Consider the following 16611-nt stretch of genomic DNA (forward strand, 5'->3'; position numbering starts at 1 on the left):
CATAATTTTAAATAATATATCATCTTACCAGTGTAACTAATCTGTTTTGAAGAAAATTAAGCTAACATTCATGTTTTGTGTAAATAATGAAACTGGAGGATTTCATGGTGGCCTGTTCTACAAATGTTTAATTATTTGTGTTTTTATGATGCAGTTTTTGTCACCTGAGAGTTGCATTCAAAAGCCTTACTTTTTACTCTGTTCAGCTTTTCAAAAACACATAAAAATCAGAAGAATTACTTCCAAACCACAGTGAATCAATGAGGACCTGTTTCAAATGTTACACTCCGTTCCCTCCACTGTTTCAAACAATACAAGCATAACGGGAAAATGAGCCATCTGCTAATTAACATCAATGATAGATGGCTGATAAATTAGAATATAGTGTATATTTACGAATGTTGTATATTTTGGTCAGCACACATTAGAAGCAGGTCCAAATAAAACAAAACAAAAGACAGGATCTTTTTTTCTTTCTTCCCACACTGAGCCTCTCATTTACGGTGAAATGGGAGAATCAAACAGCAAAAGAAGCATGCCTAGGTCACAGTCACACACACTTGACTACGGCTAAAAAAACTAAACAAAAAAATAAATAAAAACAGCCAATCACAGCTTGCCAAAAAAGAGAGTCGTGTGTCCTGTTTCTAAAAGCGAGTAAATGCGTGGGAGATTCTACCATAGAGCTTGTTTTCAATCCATGTGGAGGGGAGGGTTCGAGGGAGAGGGGCGTTATTACAGTCCACTAGTGGGGTGTCCTCTTCGGAGAGGGCGTCGTCGTACAGCAGGGCGTCGGCCGGCGTGGACGCCGCCAGGTCCAGGTAGTCCTGTGAGGAGCGGAGGAGCGGACAGTCAGGTCGGGCTGAGCTCATGGTGAAGGTCAGACTCATGGAGACGGCAGAGTCCCGCCAGTAAAACTATTTAATTAAAACCCAGCACTGCCACTGTAAATCTCTGGGAAAGTTTTCAGCATTCCTGTCTCCAGTACTGACTCTGAACTCTTAAATTAAAGTGGTTACAGTGGGCATGGTCGCATTGTTGCCTCAGCTTTCATAAAGTCAAAACCACTGAAGATAAAACCATCTGTCAGATTGTAGCGCTGCATCGTTGCTTCAGGGCTCCTCCACATTTTATGGTCACAAAAATAAAACATTTCAGTTGGATTTAGCCCAATTTTAAAGTTCATAGTTGATTTAAAGCAAATAATCTACAGTGGTCAGGATGAATGATTGGATGGACTGAAAGAAAGATGGATGGTGGACAAGAGGAAGTATGATGTATGAGTTGATAGAAAGATGGATGGTTGGTTGAATGTTGGATAAATAGATGGATGAAACTCGGCTGTTTCAAAGAAGCAGCTAGGCTGACAGATGAAGCATGAATGCTAACACTTGAAGCATTATAGGCTAACATGTGAATGAGTTTGGTGGTGAAGCAGCTAGCTAACAAATGAAGCAGTTAGTAACACATGCGAAGAAGCTGGATAACGTGTGGCAGCTGGGCTAACACGTTAAGTCTAACTGGTGCAACAACTAGGGTAACGGGTGTAGAAGCTGTGCTAACTGGTGTAGCATCTGTGTTAACTGGTGTAGCAGCTATGCTATCAGGTGTAACTGCTGTGCTAACAGGTGTGGAAGCTGTGCTAACAGGTGTAGCAGCTATGCTATCAGGTGTAACTGCTGTGCTCACAGGTGTAGAAGCTGTGCTAATAGGTGTAGCAGCTATGCTATCAGGTGTAACTGCTGTGCCAAGAGGTGTAGAAGCTGTGCTAACAGGTGTAGCAGCTGTGTTATGAGGTGTAACTGCTGTGCTAACAGGTGTAGCAGCTATGCTATAAGGTGTAACTGCTGTGCCAACAGGTGTAGAAGCTGTGCTATAAGGTGTAACTGCTGTGCCAACAGGTGTAGAAGCTGTGCTAACAGGTGTAGCAGCTATGCTATAAGGTGTAACTGCTGTGCCAACAGGTGTAGAAGCTGTGCTAACAGGTGTAGCAGCTGTGTTATGAGGTGTAACTGCTGTGCTAACAGGTGTAGCAGCTATGCTATAAGGTGTAACTGCTGTGCCAACAGGTGTAGAAGCTGTGCTAACAGGTGTAGCAGCTATGCTAACCCCCTCTGAGCTCTGTCCCAATAGAATGAATGGATCCAGCCTCAGATCATGTCAAACTGAACTCCATACCCGACTCTTCACCATCATCTTCTCCAGCTCTTTGCTGATATCTGAGAATGTCGGCCTCTTGTCCGGCTCTTGCTTCCAGCATCGTAGCATGAGGTTATACCTACAGAGGGAAAAACGTTCCATAGCTCGTGAAACATGACTCGTTTCTCCCTCCAACGGACTCGTTTCACCCCATCTTGGAGCGGCAGAGGGAAGTTACAGCAGTCAGCAGAAATGCTCAAAGACAGCAGCTCACATTTCCTCAGAGCAGTTCTCTGGTCTCTCCATCCGGTAGCCGGTCTTGAGGAGGTTGAAGAGGCGTTCAGGAGCGATTCCTGGGTATGGGTTTCCCCCCAGGGTCACTATCTCCCACAGCAGCACACCGAAGGACCAGCTGGAAAACCGGGAAACGTTTTCCAGTCACAAAAACAGACGAACTACCTTCTGATCCAAATCCCACACTCCGGGAAACCCTGATCCATTTCCTTAATGCTACAACCAGAAAGTTGTGATACATTTAAAATAAACCCAGCTGGAGCACGGTGACAGATGAAGCATTCATGTTTAAGGTCTATAACAGGATAAATACTTGTAAAGTATGACTGAAATTTTCTTTTTAACTACTGCTTTCATGATAAACTGATGCAGATCAAAGGAAGTTCCATCCAATTTACCGAGATTCTGCATTTTATTTCTTTCACATGTATATTTTCTTAATTAGTTTTTTAATTGTAACCATTATTTCTGCTGTAATTGTGAAAGTTACATGAATGATCAGCTCATACTCACACGTCGCTTTGCGTTGTGTAAATGTGATCGAACAGAGACTCTATCGCCATCCACTTCACAGGAATTCGGCCCTGTTGAACAGAACCAGACTTAGTTTGGGTTTTAACTTTACAAAATGTTTCAGTTTGCCTAAATTATATATATTTTTTCCCAACCTTGCTCCTCTTAACATACGAATCCTCCTCATAAACGTCCCTGGACAGACCAAAGTCAGAGATCTTCATCTTCCGTCCCTCGGCGACCAGGACGTTTCGCGCAGCGAGGTCTCTGTGAACGAGCTGATGGCGCAAAAATAAAACTTATTAAAATAAAACTACTTTCAGCTGAGACAGGACTTTACACACACAAAGCTTAAATTTCTCACTGTTTGAGTCAAATTAATATCAATTAATCCGATTAATAATTTCGGGAGTAGAAGAAAGTAAAATAAAAATGATTTTTGGTTTTGCAGCTAATTGAAATAATTTTTGTAATCCTAACTGACCTGATTTAATTTATTATTGGTAATAAATATTAGAGTTTAGTAATTATTTCAGCTTAAATGTTCAGTATATGAAATGCTTAATTGCTAACAGTTAAGCCTGTCACGACAACAAATTTTGTTGGATGATAAATCATCCCAGAAGTTATCACGATATAAGATAATATTGTCGTTTTAAGACCATTTTCAAGTAGTACAATGGTAATAATGTAAGAACACATTCTCAAAGACATTTTAAATCTCCAAAATAAATAAACAAAACAACAGAAATGTTAAAATTAACTATGAAGTCTCTGTAAACATACAAAAGGGCCAGTTGAGACCAAAGCACCAGACGTTTGTCATCCAGTTTTTGGTAGAAAAAGAAACAAAAATGATCCAAATGGAAATTATTGAGCTCATGCGATGAACTGATTTATTGGACACTGTGAGTGGCTTCAGTCTCTCCACACCTTCATTTCTGCCAGGTACTGCATGCCTCTGGAAATCTGCCAGGCGAAGGAGATGAGGTCTCCCATGGTCAGCGCCCTGTCGTCGGGGTTCTCCAGGTAGCTGGAGTTTCGGTTTGCATCCCTGCCCATGTAGCTGGGGCCAACTTTCCTGCTCTCACGCAGGAAATTACGGAGTGACCCAAATTTGGCGTACTCAACGATGAGGTACAATGGCCCTATTGAGAGAAACGCATCACTCAGAGGCCGAGCGGCGCACACAGCGGAGGAGAAGGAGCGAGGCCTCACCGTCCTGGCTGCATGCGCCGTACATCTTTATGACGTGTGGGTGGTTGACTTGCTTCAGGAGCGTGAACTCGGACAGGAGGTCACGCAGCTCGGTGTGTGAAGCGTTTTCTGGTGAGAAGGAGGAAGAAGCACTTCATCTTTTTCAGGCTCTCGCTCCTCATATATCATCATTACTTCCATTACTTGCTTGGCCAGTTTTACCTTTAAGCATTTTCACAGCCACAGTGGTGTAACCGGCCTTTCCTTTCAGTCTGAACGCCGTTGCCTTGACGACTTTACCGAACTCCCCTTCGCCTAAAGTCTTCCCCAGGACCAGGTTTTTACGAGGAAACTCCCACTTTGGATCCTCCTGTTAAAACAATAACACATAATCAGAATTAGGTAGTAACTAGTTACTTTTAGGAGTACGTCTACTCCTAAAAGTAGTGATGGGTCCGGCAACACCGATGCGTCGGCTCATGCATCAAGCCCACAGACCAAAACCCGTGTCGGTGCGCGTATTGCTCCAGTAAGTCACGTGACCGATGCAGGAACTGTTTCAAAATGACATTAACGCGCCAATCTGTGTTTATAAGGAAGCAAATCTGTCAATCTGTCAAAAGCATTGGCCAAACGAATTCTTGATCTTTTACAGAACAGCATCAACTATGGAGCAGCTTAAAACGAAAGGTTTCCGCAGTGTGGGACCATTTTGATCTTATATTGGAAAATAAATTTGTTTTCATTTTTGTTGTTTCATCCGGTTCTTGTCAGTTTCTACTTGATCTATCTGAATCCAAATTCAGCTGAAATTAGTTTACTTTCATATCATGATCTGCAGGTTAAGTGTAGCATATGTTTGACTGAACTGTCTTATTTAAATAAATCCATAATGCTGAGGCATTATGAGGCATGAGAATGAAGTCTCAGATACACCTAGATAAACTCGGATATGCAGCCATTCTACAAATTACTCAGTTGCTTTTTATAAATTATTTCATATACAGTGATCCCTTGCTGTAACGCCGTTCACCTTTCACGGTATCACTGCTTCGCAGATTTTTTTGTGCAGTTTCCCCCCCGCAGTGTTCTGCGTCCTGATTGACCGTATGAGTGGTAAAAAAAGTCTCCGCGCTTCTTCTCTACCTGAGTGCCAATAAAGTTATGGTTTTTAATACAGATTGGCCATTCAGGAGATGGAAACTGAAACTTTGAATGCCTGCTGGAAAAAAACTGTGGCCAGAGGCAGCAAAACCCGACCGGAGGCTCAGATCCATCGCTCTGCCGTAGATCCAGCTGTGGATCTCTGGGGCAGGTTGGAGGAGACGCTGTAAAGACACGACTCCGGATCACATTAAGGCCCGATTGATGAACACGCACATCCACTGACCTGAAAACAGGTTTTGTTCTTTGGTTTCAATGTAGAGTATGTAATTATGCTGTATAATAATTGTAAAAGCTAAAGGTAACTACTTCACGGATTTCGCATATAACAGGTTATTTTCGGAACTAAGAAAAACAAGGGTTTGCTGTACATTTAGTCTTTACTTCATTTTTTTTCTACAGCAGGAGAAGTTTTGTCAAAAAAACGTAACAGGCTAAATTTCAAAATGTTGTAAAAACGTTTTTTTTTTAAAATAAAAATCTGTGGGGGTAAAAAACAGTCTACAAGCATCCTCATTCAAACACATTCACTTAAATTTTCACTTTATGGTGCATATTCACATTTTTTATTGACTGTATATCAAATCTATTTTACATTTAACTGAAAATATGACATAATACAATATATAATATTCAATAAAATACAAAGACTTAAATCTTATTGTATAGACTAGGTCATCAAATCACTACGTTGCCTGTAGGAATTTGTAATGTCCAGCAGGTGTCAGTATTGAGTGACACAGTATCGACACTGTTTTGCTGTGTCGAAATGATACATGAAGCCTCATCTACCCATCACTACCTAAAAGTAACTCAAACTGCACCTTTTACTTATACTTAAGTAGTTTTATTATGAAATATTTCTGCTCTTACTTGAATAAAATTTCTGTATTTTCTATCCACTGAATGAAAAACAAACATATTTTAACCAAAAATCCACCAGACACAGACATACACCTGCAGTTTTTGTTAGTTTCATAAGACTTTTATTGAAAGAAACTGATTTAGAAACAAAATATTTTTCCTTATTGTGTTATTTTTTGTTAGTTATGTGAATTATTGCCATTTCATCCTTAAAATACCAAAATTTCCACTTAACTTTATAGTTTGGTCTGTCTGATGATGTAATTTTTACACATTAAATGACTGATGTTTGATAAGTTACTCAGTACCCGAGTAACTTTTTAACAAATAAATTTTTACCCTTACTTGAGTAATTTCTTGGACGACTACTTTTTAATTTTGCTTGACTAAAATATGTTGAAGTAGTGCTCCTTTTACTTGAGTGCGATTTTTGGGTACTCTACCCGCCTCTGCACACCATTTACTCAAAAAATCCAACTTGAGATGCAAATTACCGATTAATGAGTTAATCTAAAGTTGATTGACTTTATCAATCAACTAGCGACTAATTGATAAACAACCATTTCCTTAAAAACCCGAGTTTTATCTTGTATCAAGAGGGCCATGAAACGCTCGACACCGCTTAAAATCAACCGTGCTTACTGGCGCCATGTTTTTCTCCGTTTTGCACTCCGCTTTTCTGCATCACATCCTGGCATTCTCAGTTCTGTTGAATAAAACGCTACTAAGTTGATAACTAAAGGAGTTTTGTCGAGTGTTTATATTCTTAAACAGAACCGCATAAAGTGCATTTTTCATCCCTCACCGGACTTGTTTTCCTTTCCCCGTCCTGGCATACCCGCCATCTTAGTTTCCTTATCAACGGACTCTAGTGGCGCCCTCTGCTGGATGGCGGCCAAACTACAACATTAAAACTAAGGTTTAAACAGACGTTAATAGTTAATCAATTGTAACTAATTTTAATCTAATAAGCCATTATTATTAAAACCTCAATTGAAACGAATTTTACTCTAATAATCCATTAATCGACTGTTAATCATAAGTCGATACACATTACACAAAGTCTGATAGAAGGTCTTACAGGTATTTTAAAGGCGTCTGCCTCTATGGATTCCTGTGAGCCCCTTCGCACGTTGTTGGCAGGGAAGCTGATAGGGTAAGACTGAGCTGGTCGACGGAAGGTCATCTCAGCGAACGCGATGGGAGCCTTGGGTGAGTTCTTGTGGTACCGGTGGATAAAGTATGAGGACAGGAGGACGGAAATGATGAAGCAGCAGAGGAGAGCGGTGGCAATGATGGTTTTACACATGTCGTCACATATCACGTCTGGGAACCCTGATGGAAAAAACAATATATTAATAACAACTATATGCAAAATATTCCAATCCCAGTTTACTCACTCTAAAGTTGACACAATTTAAATGACTTTTGATATTTTTTTTCTATGATTTTTTTCTAGTTTGCTAAAAGAATAAAATACTTTTAAAGTATACATGATTACTTTGCGATTAATTATTTTATAACCTGTAAGTATATTAACATAAGCAAAAACAAAATGTCAGAAAAGTAACAAAGAGACTGAACTGAGCATTCATGTTCCAGAAAGTAATCTGAAAGTTCTGAAAAAGTAAACTACAAGTTCTGGAAAGTATTCTGGTACTTTTAGAACATTCTAGAAAGTAAGCTACAACATCTGCTGTTATGGTTAATTCTGGAACATTCCACAATAAGTAAACAATAAGTTTCAGAAAGTAACCTGACGGTTCTGTAGGGTTCTGCAAGGAACCTCTTAAAAGTATTTTGTAAGTTCTGTGATAGTAAGCTGTAAGTTTTGGACAGTGTCCATTTGATTTCAGGAAGGAAACATTTAAGTTGTATGAAAGTTCCTCAAATAACTGCATGTTCAGGAAAGTATTCTGAAAGATTTGTGAAAGTAGCCATTAAGATCCATGGAAAAATCTGTACATTACAGGACAGTAACCTGTAAGCAACATATTATAATTATATCGGTATTGGCCCAAGTTTTCATATTTAAATATACACATATACACAAAATAAGGTTCAGCAAATCAGTTGTTGTAATGATTAGACGTTTGTTGTATCTTGTTGGACGGGTGGAGAAATACATCTGATATACATTAAAGATGACCTATAATGCTTCCCTCAACAGGTTATATAAAACATGTTTTATAGAGCCCAGTTACCTAGCAACCCCAGCGGAATTCCATTGGCGTTGCTAGGTAACGGGCTGGGGTTGCTAGGTAACGGTGCAGCACCTGCTGGGTTGTGACCTTACATTCTGGAGGTTTTTCAAACAGATAATTTTCCAGACACCAAACATGAACTTATTGCCAAAATATGTCTTGGTGTTTTTTTAAAGCACTTGGGTGTTTTTAGAAGCTGTTGAGACCCAAATTGAAGTACAAAAACATGCAAATTATTAATTTTACATAATGATAAGACTTAATTTTCAGTATTCATTATGACCCCCTCCTGCTTGCTTCTCTTACTGTTTTTTGACACAACGGCCTCGGCGTCCGCGTTCTCGCAGAAACATTTCTCAGAGAAGCAGTAGCAGGTCCCATAGCCGGCTCTGATGCCGCTCCCACTCAGCCCTCGTTCGTGGCCTCCGGTTACACTTTCCGCTGCACAAACAAACACGCATGTAATCTACACATACAGGTGGTTTCACATGACGTATGATACATGAAGGAGCTTTAACAGAAGTTGTTTCTTACTTGTACAGTCCTGCGGACAAATTGACGTGTCTCTGCTTTCCACCGCATCGCAAACGCTATCGGGACATGTTCGCAGGTCAGGGGAGCAGGTCGAATAGTTTTCAGATATTCCTGGAAAATAAACAAAAATATATGTTTATTTTTTCAGTTTTTCCGCAATGACTGTTTTATTATTGGATTTCTTTTCTTTGACAAAATTTAAGCCTTTATTCTTGAGACTATAAAATATGTTACTAGTGGTTAGCATGCTACTGCTAGCCCACATATCAGCATTTTAGCCAACCTTAGCATTGTTGCTAATCTTAGCTTACACAATATTGTTTGCATACTGAAGGGAATAACTCCATGTTAGTCTACATGCTAGTGATACCCCACATGCTATTGACTACATTTTAGCTAGTCTTAGCATTATTGCTAATTATCAGCGTCAAAGCGCCTGATTCAGGTCCGACAGGTACGCACGCTTTGGATGAACACTTTTAAATTTCTTTTGAAATGTTCTAGTTTCTGTTATTTATCTGCTGTCATCGGTGGTCATGCTAACTAGCATTAGCATTCACGACAGGTGCTAAGACCCGCCTTCTGGCTGTCATTGGTTGTTTCTAGGTAGTACTGGGAAAAGGCGAAGAGCTGGAATTTTTCAGATTACATCACATTTTGTCACAAAATAACAACTTCATTATGTAAAGAAAATGTTTTATAAAAGCTACATACCGCAGCTAGCACAATGTATGTAATGAATCAATATAAGTTGTTATTTCCTGCATTTTTGTTGAAATAAATTAACTTTTCATGGATGATAATCCAGTTTCCTAAAATGTACCTGTTTGGAAGAAGGGGGTTTTGATACATTTCTTTTTATTTAATGATGCCAAACTGCTGCAGCAGCATTAGGAGCCTCTGCTGTGCTTTGTTTTGGCATTTTTGTTGCGTGAACTCTACCTTTCTCAGAGCCTTGCCTCCACTGACACGCCCCAGTCGTTGCTCCCAGGCCTTGAGATGCCTCACAGTCGTCTCTCTGTCGGTTCTCTGCACAGGACAGCAGCTGCTGGCTCTCCTGACTGACATTTGCTGCGTGAAACAGAGTCAGAGACATTAGCAACCAGCTGAATGTGGTGAGTATGTAACGCTGGTTGGGGTGTTTTACCTTCACCGTGCAGTAAAATGCGGATCTGAGTGCTGGCGACCAGCTGAGTGTGTTCCTCCTGAGCTACCACCGTGTAGTCCAGGTCCTGGCAGCCCGGCTTGCTCAGTGCGCCAGAGTTATTAACGTATAACAGTCCCAGCATCCTGTCTGGAGCCTGGGTGATGCTTATAGCGGAAAAACACGACAGCAGCTCAGACGAGATATTTTTATCCGGAACCTCCAGCTGGTAAGAGACGCTGAAGCCGTCGAACTCCAGGCAGTTTTCCACACAGATTCTTCCAACCTGACAGGAAGAACAACAACATGGTTCAGACACGTTGTGGATTAAAAACTGTTTTTTAAATTAATTATACCACTTTGAACCATTTGCAACCGCTTTTCACCTTTACTTTGACTTATATCCTGTAGAAAACCAAAATAATGTTTACAATGAATCATTCTGAATCAATTATTCAAGTAATCGCTAAATTGAGTATAGAGACCCAGAAAAGCAAATCGCAGAAAGTCAGACTTTATAAAAGGCTCCCCATAATATACATACATAGATTACAGAAAAAAAGTCAGGTAAATATATTAACAGCTGAATTTTCTCGCATTTTCATTTAGTTTCTCTGTATTTTAATGGCCTGAATGCTGTGTTTTAATTCTTACAGATTTGTCTGTTTTTAAGATGAATTATAAAGGATATGTGTCACATAAAAGGAGAAAAAAATAACTTTTTGTGCTATTAAGACTGTAAATTTAACAGAAATACGTACAAAATACACAGAATAAAGTAAAATCTGTCATTTCTAGAGCAGTTTTGAAATAAACTGCTTTGTTTTCACAGGAAACAGACCTGGATTACCTGAATATTGTAAATAATGCTTTTATAATACAGGAGTTTCGAATGATAGGAGTAAAAATCTTTCTTTGGTTGTATTTTTTTTCAGTTATGCCAAGGTTTGACACACATTTATACCATACTTTTATGGTAAACACATCAGAAAAATGACATTTTATAAAATATGTTGTGCACGGTAGCGGTTTCTGCGTACCTGTGCGTATACTGAAGCTTTTCGTGGCAGGGTGAAGACGTGTGTGATGTTGGCGAAGCGGATCTGAACCGGTAAGATGGTGACGTTGAAGTGCAGCAGCACCGTTCCCTCCAGACCCGGATAGGTGGTGTCATTCACCAGATAATCCAGAAACACAGTCCGGTTCTCCGTGATGTCCAGGTTCCTCTTCAGGATCAACTCTGAGGAGGAGATTTATTCTAAATGAAGTTATTTTCTTGATTCAGGGGGAATCTCGTTCAGAGGATTACTCACGGTAATCGTAAACCGACTCTCGAATGCCACCAGGAGACGCTCTGCGTTCACTGAAGGTGCCCTTTATGTCAAATGTGTCTTTAACCCAGGACTCACTGCTCAGTAAAGTCCCCACATACCTGCAGAGCCAGGAAGTAACTAGTTACATTTACCACAAAAATTTACTTTTAGGAGTATTTTTACTACGCTGTAGTTTTTACTTTTGCTTGAAGTAGTGCTGGAATGTTATTCCTTTAATTCTGGAAATGTTCTTCAGGTGATAAAAGACTGACTTTGTAAGAATCTTTATGTGACTCTGAAGGTTCAGGCTAACTATTTAGCAACAAGCTAAAGGCGTCGTTTTTCATCAATAAGACATTTTTCCTGTTTTAAGTGAAAATATTTACCAGTGGAACCAGGACATTTTTACTATCTACATCGAACCATTATTGACTTAAAGCAAGTTAATTTATTTAGTCTAAAAAAAACCCAAGAAACTAGACAAAATATTTGGTTAAATTTTGGATATTTTAACTCAAAAGTCTACTTTGGTAGACTTAACCAAATACTTTTTTACTCTTACTTGAGTAATTTTTTGGACGGCTACATTTTACTTTTATTTTTGTATTTATGTTGAAGTGGTGATACTTTTACTTGAGTAATATTTTTGGCTACCTGTTGTGGCTCAGGTCTTTAGGAAACAAGGTGGTTAAGTCTCTGTCAAAGACAAACAAGGTGCCAAAAGCTGCGCCCTGAAAAACAAAAAAAACCCTGAGTTTGAGTCTCAATATTAAAAATAACGTATTATTCCTCCGGTGAAATGTGCCAGATTTGCCTCCCACCTTCGTCCGGTTAAAACTGATCACGACCTCCGCCGTGTCCGTCCCGTTGACGTACGGCGCGTTGTCGTCCTCGTCGTCCACGAAGACATCCAGCGGAGTTTCTACCTTGGTGACGACGCTCTCCGTTTGGACCGTGCAAACCAGCAGCAGTCTGTAGTTTTCGCTTTCCTCCCGGTCCAGCGGGGCGGTCACCACCAGCTCGGAGGTGTTTCCGTTCACGGCGAACGGAGCAGGAGTCTCTGCAGAAACATGAACACTGGTGAGTGAAAAGCTTTGCAGAGGAGTTCAAACGTCCTGAACTTTTCAAAATGTTCCCACTGAGCCACAACCTTCTGCTAATCCGCTAACTGCACAGCTAAACCTTCAGTTAGCGCTTTGGCTAACTTTGAAAACATTTAGCTTCCCCTAAATGAACTAGAGCACTAAGTTACTTGTCTGTTTTGTAAATCTTCAGTTGAATAAAGTTCAAAGTTTTGATTGGCAAGTAGTCAAATATTCATGCTCTTATTTTGAAATAAGTGAAGACTGTTTATGCAACAGTTCCATTTTTATCTTCACATTTCCTCACTTTATTTTCTCAATAACTTTATTTAAAACAATGAACTCTGACATTTTGCACGTTTGTTTCTTTATTCATCAAATCTTATTTTGAAGAGATGAAACCATTATGCTGCTGTTTCTAAATCCGTCAGCAGGTGACCGCAGGTCTCACCTGACTCCACGCCGTAGGTGATGGTGTAGTTGGGGCAGACGGCGAGTCTGGTGAGTCGCCGGAGTTGGCGGAGAACCCCAGGGAACCTGTTCTCTATGATGTGCGGGTTGGACGTGTCTCTGTGCGGGAAGCAGAGTTCCTTCATGTCCGTCTGTGTGCAGCGCGGCATCGAGCCGTTGACAAAGTCCAGCGTGATGTGAGCTGAGTTCCTGGAGCACGGCGCGCGTTTGCTGACGCTATTTAGAGCCATGACTTGGAGAGTGAGCCGCTTGGCGGGCCAGGAGTTCTGATCTGATGAGAAACGGCGACCAAAACAAACAAAAGAGGCAATTTAATCTCAGACTGCACTCTTTCTTTTTCTGATGACTTGGCTTTACTTTGAGGCGATGCAATTAAGTTATTAGAGCGGCGGAAGAAACCCGGACAAAGAGCCAGAGCGTTATTAGCATGCAGAGAGCGTAAACATCAGGAAGTGCATTTAGGAGAGGCATCTGGCAGGAGAGCAGGAAAATGCATCAGAATCAGGAAACTGAACCTGAGCGAAGCTGGTTCCCCACCTCCTTCAAATCAGAGGAGAGCGGTGCCAAACGTGGTGCTGCAAAAGGTTTTCATTGTGCTGCTATCGTTTTAAAGATAATAATGGATTCCAGAGGTCATAAAAGGTCAACCAGCCCCACCACATTAACAAAATCAAAACTGGTGTAAATCAGCTCTGATACTTTTCTGCTGTAAAGATTTTTTGTGTTGCTATCGTTTTAACAACAACAACAACAATAATACATCAGATTTTCATAGCAATTTTTCAGACACTCAAAGATCCTTGAAGATATTAATAAAAAAATTTCTAGAGGTCATCAGAAGTCAAACAATTTTAAAGAGTTTAATACACATCAACTGACTGCTACGTGTGTGCTGCAAAGATTTTTGTTTGTGCCGCTATCATTTTAGTAGTGATAATAACACATCAGATTTTTATAACGAGTTTCAGACACTCAAAGATAGATTTACAAAATAAACACAATATATTCCAAACAAAAGCAGCACAAACGTAGCCTCTAACCTCTGTAAAAGTTTTTATTAATATCTTTAAGCATCTTTGAGTGCCTGAAAATGCTGCAAAATTGTAATAACATTATTAATAATAATATTATTATTGTAGAAATGATAGCAGCACAAACAAAAATCTTTGCAGCACAAAACAGCACAAATGTAGTAGAAATGATGAGAACCAATTTCATTTGATTTGAAAATGGTGGCCAGGTTGACCTTTCATGACCTCTGGAAACATTTAATAATATCTTTAAAGTTATAGCAGCACAAATGAAAATTTTTCTGCATAAACGTAGCAGAGACAATGGACACCAAATTGGCCGGTTGACCTCTGAAATGTTTTGTTAATATTGTTAAACGTTTTGAATATCTGAAAAATTTATATAAAAATTAGCGGCACAAATTAAAATTGTTGCTGCACAAAGGTTTGACACCAATTCTGTTTGACTTGAAGAAGGTGGAAGCCACAGATGTGTCCAACTCACACAGTGAGGCGAAGTCCGTCTCCTCCAGCGTCTTGCTGAGGGACAGCTCTCCGGTCTGGACGTCCATCTGGAACCAGAGCGCGTACGGCGGCCGCCGGCTGCCACACAGGTAGAAATGTGGCCGCTCGGACCGGCCGTCCAGCATGGCGTGGACCTGAAGGACGGGCGTCCCCGCTTCCTGTCCAACGTACACCGTCTCAGTGTATTCCTTCTGAGGGAAGTACAACCCCGCCACTCCTGCAGGGGGAAGAAAAAACCAAATGATCTCACTGGAAACTGGACCGGTCCTTTAACCGTTCAGAACTTTAAGTGAGGTTTTATTGGATCAGGAAAAGACTAAAAACGCCGTCCCTCAAGATGTGTAGTGTCCAAACTAACCAAGGCCAGAGCCAGGTCCACTTTCTCAGGACTAAGTCCATGTTTCCCTGGTGTGAGTTTGACACCAGGGATGACCCTTGACCCTGATTCTGTTCAAGGATTGCAAGTTGCCATGGTGATAAGGGTCATCTTTATTTTAGGCAAATAATTTGGTTCTCTTGGTATCATTTGGATGGATGGACTCAGATTAAATCTCATCTATATTTTCTGCGTGAAACTAAAACTTTTCATGTGTTGCCGTATTTTTTCCTTCCACTAAACCTTTGCTGTAATTTCTCAAAGTGTCTCTGGATGAATGAATGGCTCCTCTTCTCCTTCAGACTCATTGTTTTAGACCATTTAATGGGTTTCTTTTTCCACTTGCTGCCATGTTGACGCCCTCAGTGCAGCTGGTTCTTCATGATCGGACTCTCCGGGTCCAAACGGTCGAGTGTCTGGATGTTTGTTTTGGCCTCAGGATGCCATTTAATGAAAAGGTCAGCGCCTCATTGAGTGGATCTCCGTGTTTCAGGAAGCAGTGGCTGCATTTCACCCTCCTGTCATCCAACCAAATTAGATCAATGCCTGAAACAGGAGCTGGGCCTCAAACCGCCCCGGCACAAATAGAAAATCTCGTTTAGCTCCCTGCTAATGACATTAGTGCGTTCCCAAAATGGCCGCCCGTCGTCGACACATAACCGGGATATAATTACAGGAGGAGACGTCTCCCGTTTCCTGTAAAACACTCAGCGCCGCGTGTTTTATGGATCGCGGTGCTGCCAGGGGAGGAATCACTCCTCATGTTATCCCCGGAAATTAAGATGCTCAAGGTGAAGTCAAGGACAGCAGGGAGCGAAATCCACCGGCGGGGAGGGTCATTAGACCATCCAACCATTCATCCAACCATACATCCATCCAATTAACCTTCCATCCAACCATCCATCTAACTAACCATCCATTCAACCATCCAACCAATCATCCAACCATCCATCCATACATCCATCCATCCATCTAACTAACCATCCATCCATCCAACCAATCATCCATCCATCCATCCATCCATCCATCCATCCATCCGTCCAACCATTCATCCAACCAACCATCCAACCATCCATCCATACATCCATCCACCCATCCAACCATTCAACCAATCATCCAACCAACCATCCAACCATTCATCCATCCATCCATCCATCCATCCATCCATCCATCCATCCATCCATCCATCCATCCATCCATCCATCCATCCATCCGTCCAACCATTCATCCAACCAACCATCCAACCATCCATCCATACATCCATCCACCCATCCAACCATTCAACCAATCATCCAACCAACCATCCAACCATTCATCCATCCATCCATCCATCCATCATATTCTTTCAGATTTTCTGTTTAAATCTTTCCTTCTTTGGAAACTCTAAATCAATAATCAATCATATTAAATTTATCTCCATTAATTGCTAAATTTGACCATAAAAACATTAAAATCCAAATCTTTGGACCGTCCAGATGAAACATCGATCAGAATGAAACATTCATTGAAATACCCAGGATGGCCACTGGAGGGCGCTGTTACCATGCAGACGCAGACCGCTGCTCCTGATTTCTTCTCTCCACTTATTATAATCTCAATATTAGTTTTATAATTATTTCAGGCTTACTAAACTGCTATAAAGCAACCTACTACAAATCACATAAACCAGATTTAATCAACAGAAAACGCACGAGTAAATCAAAAAACGACGACAGCAGCCCACAAATAAAACCCGGGGGCCAACCTGTTCATCACTGGGAGCCAGTGGTGAGGGGGGTTTC

At 40.8% G+C, this 16611-nt stretch overlaps 1 protein-coding gene across 1 annotated transcript in view; it reads right to left on the bottom strand.

The window, feature by feature from the left end:
* ret (ret proto-oncogene receptor tyrosine kinase) overlaps positions 1-16611 on the bottom strand; it is a 35418-nt gene that overhangs the window by 3886 nt on the left and 14921 nt on the right. The window contains exons 2-20 of the mRNA XM_014992295.2: positions 14435-14671; positions 12900-13190; positions 12188-12426; positions 12021-12097; positions 11367-11485; positions 11094-11293; positions 10057-10339; positions 9852-9980; positions 8910-9020; positions 8682-8816; positions 7253-7506; positions 4366-4513; positions 4165-4272; positions 3880-4094; positions 3102-3224; positions 2947-3017; positions 2414-2551; positions 2179-2278; positions 680-827 (exon numbers count right to left, since the gene is read on the bottom strand). Coding sequence (XP_014847781.2) covers positions 680-827; positions 2179-2278; positions 2414-2551; positions 2947-3017; positions 3102-3224; positions 3880-4094; positions 4165-4272; positions 4366-4513; positions 7253-7506; positions 8682-8816; positions 8910-9020; positions 9852-9980; positions 10057-10339; positions 11094-11293; positions 11367-11485; positions 12021-12097; positions 12188-12426; positions 12900-13190; positions 14435-14671 — 3126 coding nt within the window. The remainder of the gene's footprint in view (positions 1-679; positions 828-2178; positions 2279-2413; positions 2552-2946; positions 3018-3101; positions 3225-3879; positions 4095-4164; positions 4273-4365; positions 4514-7252; positions 7507-8681; positions 8817-8909; positions 9021-9851; positions 9981-10056; positions 10340-11093; positions 11294-11366; positions 11486-12020; positions 12098-12187; positions 12427-12899; positions 13191-14434; positions 14672-16611) is intronic.

Source organism: Poecilia mexicana, unplaced genomic scaffold (genome assembly GCF_051168715.1).
Source record: "Poecilia mexicana isolate PSO_F unplaced genomic scaffold, ASM5116871v1 scaffold_15, whole genome shotgun sequence".
NCBI classification, from domain to species: Eukaryota; Metazoa; Chordata; class Actinopteri; order Cyprinodontiformes; family Poeciliidae; genus Poecilia; species Poecilia mexicana.